This window comes from Trypanosoma conorhini (genome assembly GCF_003719485.1).
Source record: "Trypanosoma conorhini strain 025E chromosome Unknown Tco_14.4_contig_01102, whole genome shotgun sequence".
In the NCBI taxonomy this organism is placed as follows: Eukaryota; Euglenozoa; class Kinetoplastea; order Trypanosomatida; family Trypanosomatidae; genus Trypanosoma; species Trypanosoma conorhini.
Genome location: NW_021705203.1, coordinates 1 through 3853, shown reverse-complemented (window position 1 = coordinate 3853; position 3853 = coordinate 1). Strand labels below are relative to the sequence as shown.

The window sequence follows — 3853 nt, the reverse complement described above, 5'->3', positions numbered from 1 at the left end:
GAGGCAGGAGTAACGTACGCAGTGCATAACGGCAACATCAGTCAAACATTTGTGAATTAATTCTTTCAGTTATGCCCTTTCCTCTCTGTAACTGTTTTCTATGTGTCTTGTTGTAGTCCGCTTTTTTTTTCCCCCTCTTTCTCTCTCTTTTTCGTTTTGATGTGTATGTGCTTTTGGCGCTTGGCGAGACGGTTATCTTTTAAGCAGATATCATACATGCTTTTTTTTGTGGGGCTGGGTGGGTTATTGGCTCCTCAGATTCTGTAGGGCTGTTTTTTTTTCTGAGTGAGCCTCACCCACGAGCCCTCGCGACTTCTCCGTGTCTCTGCGTGTGTGCGGCGTGGTTGGAGGCGGAGCCGGGGGAGGGAAGGGGCGTCGCTGGCGTGCAGCGACGGGTCTTGTGCGTCACACGCCGACACCTCTACTCGTTGGTTCCCCCCGTGTCGTCCTCCTCGTCGCCGCCGTCGCCCACGACCGCCACTGCCGGAGCTGCCGCCACGCACCAGAGCAGCAGCAGCAGCAGTCTTGGTTGCTGCAATGACGCTGAGAGCCAAAGGCAACGCGTAGGAGGGGCATACTTCGAAATTTAAGCGGCGGGTCACCCCATGTTTTTTTTGGGCGTTTTTTTTATTGAGGCCCCTTTATGCACCGGTTGACTGCAAACGGGCCAACGAGAGGGAGGAAGTCGGCTGAGACAGAGCGAGCGCGGGCGAGAGAATGTGTGTGTCTCTGTGTGTGTGTGGGTGAGGGTGGAAAGGGGGAGGAGTACATGCCTGGGTGCATTTATCCTGATGCTTCTCTTGACGCGCTGTCGCCGCTCGCTTTGTGTTGTTGTCCTTACTGTTTGCCTTGTAGCCTCTCCCTGACTTTCCCCACCACCACCCGTCAGTGTTGTCTCTTTACTTCCCCTCCCCTCCCCTCCCTTCCCTGTTTTCTGTTTTATTTGCTTTGTTTTTTGTTTTCACTTTTGCTTTGCTTTGGCTTTGAGTGCAGGATACGCAGCGGCGCGAAGGGTTTGCCACGCGACTCCCCGCGCCGGAGATCCCCCTTCCCCAGAAACCAGCGGGGCGGCGATATACCATCGGGCGTGTGCGAGGCGGACAAGTTCACTTGTCGTGAAGCGGGACGCGAAACCAGGCGAGGCGAGGTGGAGCAGCCGCCAGAAACGGAAGGCACGCCATAACACAAACGGGGAAAGAAGGCAACACACACACACACGCACGCAAACAAAAAAAAGAAAAAGGATAACGTCGCGGAAATATCTAAAACAACCAAAAATTGACGGTGACGTCCACTGGGCCAGGAGTCGACGCTTACCTATCCGTGTACATATATATATATATATTTCTGGAGGTGGGAGCACTTGTAAATATTTACAGTTGGGCACCACTTCGGTTGTTGTTGTTATTTCTTTTATTGCGGAGTCATGCCGTCATTGAACAATTCGTTTGTGGGTGGGGCCGCACAACACGCGCGCGTCGATGAGTCTGTAAGCATATGGAAGATACTTAAGCGTATTATCCTGATAACCGTCCCGCTCAGTTTTGCGCAGCTTGCACAGTTCTCCATCAATGTTTCTATGATTGCCGTCGTTGGGAGGTTGGGTGTAAATGAGTTGGGTGGTGCCTCGATTGCGTACGGCCTTATTAATGCCACGGCATTTGCCTTTGCCGCCGGGTTTTGTGGGGCACTGGAGACGGTGCTTTCCCACACCTACGGCCGAGATCCCAAGAGTAAGTTGTACGGCGTGTACACGCAACGTATGTTTCTCTTGCTGATGATTGTTGGCCTTCTGCTCTCTCCAGTCATCTTGTTCAGTGACCGCATTCTGCTGTTCTTTGGTCAAAATCCTGACGTGATCGTCTTTATAGGGCAGTTCTGTCGCATTTGCGTGTGGGGGATTCTCCCAAGTATGATGCTGGAGTTGCTTCGACGCTACTTTGCTTGCCAGCACCTATCCACTCCCCTCTCTGTGAATCTGGTGCTGGGGGCCGTGCTCTTTCCGTTTCTACTCATAGGATGCGTCCATCTTTGGGGGTTTGTTGGCGCCCCGGTCGGTTGGTGCATTCTCATGGTGTTGATGTCGGGAGGTCTCCTGGTCTACCTCATGGTGACGAAAAAGTACAAGGATACCTGGGGCGGCTGGGACGACGCCGCCTACAGGAATTGGGGCCCACTTCTCAAGCTCGCTCTTCCTTCTATGGGAATGATGTTGAGTGAATGGGTCTCGCTGGAGATAAACAATATTTTTTCCGGCTTTGGCACACGGGAGGAACTCGCCGCATATGGCATTTCGTTTCAGTTGTCTAGTGTGTGTTGGGCCGCAACCTCTGGCGCCTTTATTGCGGGCTCGGTGCTGGTAGGAAATGCCATTGGCGAGGGGAAGCCCATGCTGGCGCGTCGTATGGCATTTTCTTGTGCAGGCGTGGGCGTTTGCATCGCGCTGCTGAACCTGTGTGTGGTGTTCCTCGTCCGGAATCTCTTTCCCTACTTGTTCACGGACGATGCCAAGGTGGTCAAAATATTTCACGTACTACTCCCCTATTTTGTTGTCTACCACGTCTTTGACGCCTTTCAGAGCTGCGTGATGGGCATCCTGCGGGGGTGCGGGATGCAGAAGCTGGGCGCAATTATGGTTCTCATGGTCTACTCCATCGTGGGCGTCCCCCTGGGCGTGGTCATCTTTCTTAAAACCAACTTCGGCGTCCAGGCACTCTGGCTTGGACCCGCCGTTGGCGTGGTGGGGGTGGGGTTCCCGGCGTACATGTACCTGCTGCTGCGCCACATCAAGTGGGCGTCGCTGAAGCCGCACACGGACAAACAGGAGTTGACCAACGTTATCCCAGAGGAGGACGTCGACAGTGTCGTTATCTGCAACAGCAGCTCGAGCGTGAGCCTCGACGCCCTCGAGGCGGAGGAGGACGAGAAGCGGAAAAGGACGGACGACGCGGCGCAGGAGAATACAGTGGCGACGCCCGCAAAGTCGCAGGACCATAGCCAGCTCCCGACCGCAGACGCGAGTAACTTGTGCCAGCCGCCGCAAGGGAAAGACCGGGGCGACACGGAGTAGCAAAGGAACGACCGCCGCTGCTGGAACTCGTGGTGGTGGTAGCGGTGGTTGTGCGGGTCTGTGCGAAATGGATGTATAAATATAATATGTGCTACAAAGCAGGGAGGGCGCGGTGGTCGGAGGACAACGGAAACGAGGAACGAAAGACATAAGTTAGCTGACAGTGTAAAAATGACTGGAGAAGGCAAGGAAAGAGAAGTGCGTTGAACTAGACCTACTCTCCACACCTTGTGCGTGGCTGTGCGTGTGCCCCGTGTTTATTTGGTGTCGAATGAATGACGGGGTTATCGCATTTCCAGTCGAGAAGGCGGGGGAAAAAAGAGGCAGGAGTAACGTACGCAGTGCATAACGGCAACATCAGTCAAACATTTGTGAATTAATTCTTTCAGTTATGCCCTTTCCCTCTCTGTAACTGTTTTCTATGTGTCTTGTTGTAGCCGCTTTTTTTCCCCCCTCTTTCTCTCTCTTTTTCGTTTTGATGTGTATGTGCTTTTGGCGCTTGGCGAGACGGTTATCTTTTAAGCAGATATCATACATGCTTTTTTTGTGGGGCTGGGTGGGTTATTGGCTCCTCAGATTCTGTAGGGCTGTTTTTTTTTCTGAGTGAGCCTCACCCACGAGCCCTCGCGACTTCTCCGTGTCTCTGCGTGTGTGCGGCGTGGTTGGAGGCGGAGCCGGGGGAGGGAAGGGGCGTCGCTGGCGTGCAGCGACGGGTCTTGTGCGTCACACGCCGAAACTTGTACGGATGTTTCTTCCTCTGCACGCATAAAGTGTGTGAGTTGC

General features: G+C 53.8%; 1 protein-coding gene across 1 annotated transcript, besides 8 other annotated features; it reads left to right on the top strand.

The window, feature by feature from the left end:
- Nucleotides 1–453: 453 nt before the first annotated feature.
- Nucleotides 454–497: a microsatellite.
- A 2-nt stretch (nt 498–499) lies between these two features.
- Nucleotides 500–523: a microsatellite.
- A 195-nt stretch (nt 524–718) lies between these two features.
- Nucleotides 719–752: a microsatellite.
- A 142-nt stretch (nt 753–894) lies between these two features.
- Nucleotides 895–929: a sequence feature (G-rich).
- Nucleotides 928–986: a sequence feature (A-rich).
- A 218-nt stretch (nt 987–1204) lies between these two features.
- Nucleotides 1205–1229: a microsatellite.
- Nucleotides 1230–1326: 97 nt separating this feature from the next.
- Nucleotides 1327–1345: a microsatellite.
- An 81-nt stretch (nt 1346–1426) lies between these two features.
- Nucleotides 1427–3070, top strand: Tco025E_09411 (membrane transporter protein; the record flags this gene model as incomplete). The annotated part of the gene is made up of 1 exon (XM_029376230.1): nt 1427–3070. One exon carries the CDS (start codon nt 1427–1429, stop codon nt 3068–3070), a length of 1644 nt encoding a protein of 547 aa, XP_029223640.1.
- A 29-nt stretch (nt 3071–3099) lies between these two features.
- Nucleotides 3100–3123: a microsatellite.
- Between the last annotated feature and the right edge of the window lie 730 nt (nt 3124–3853).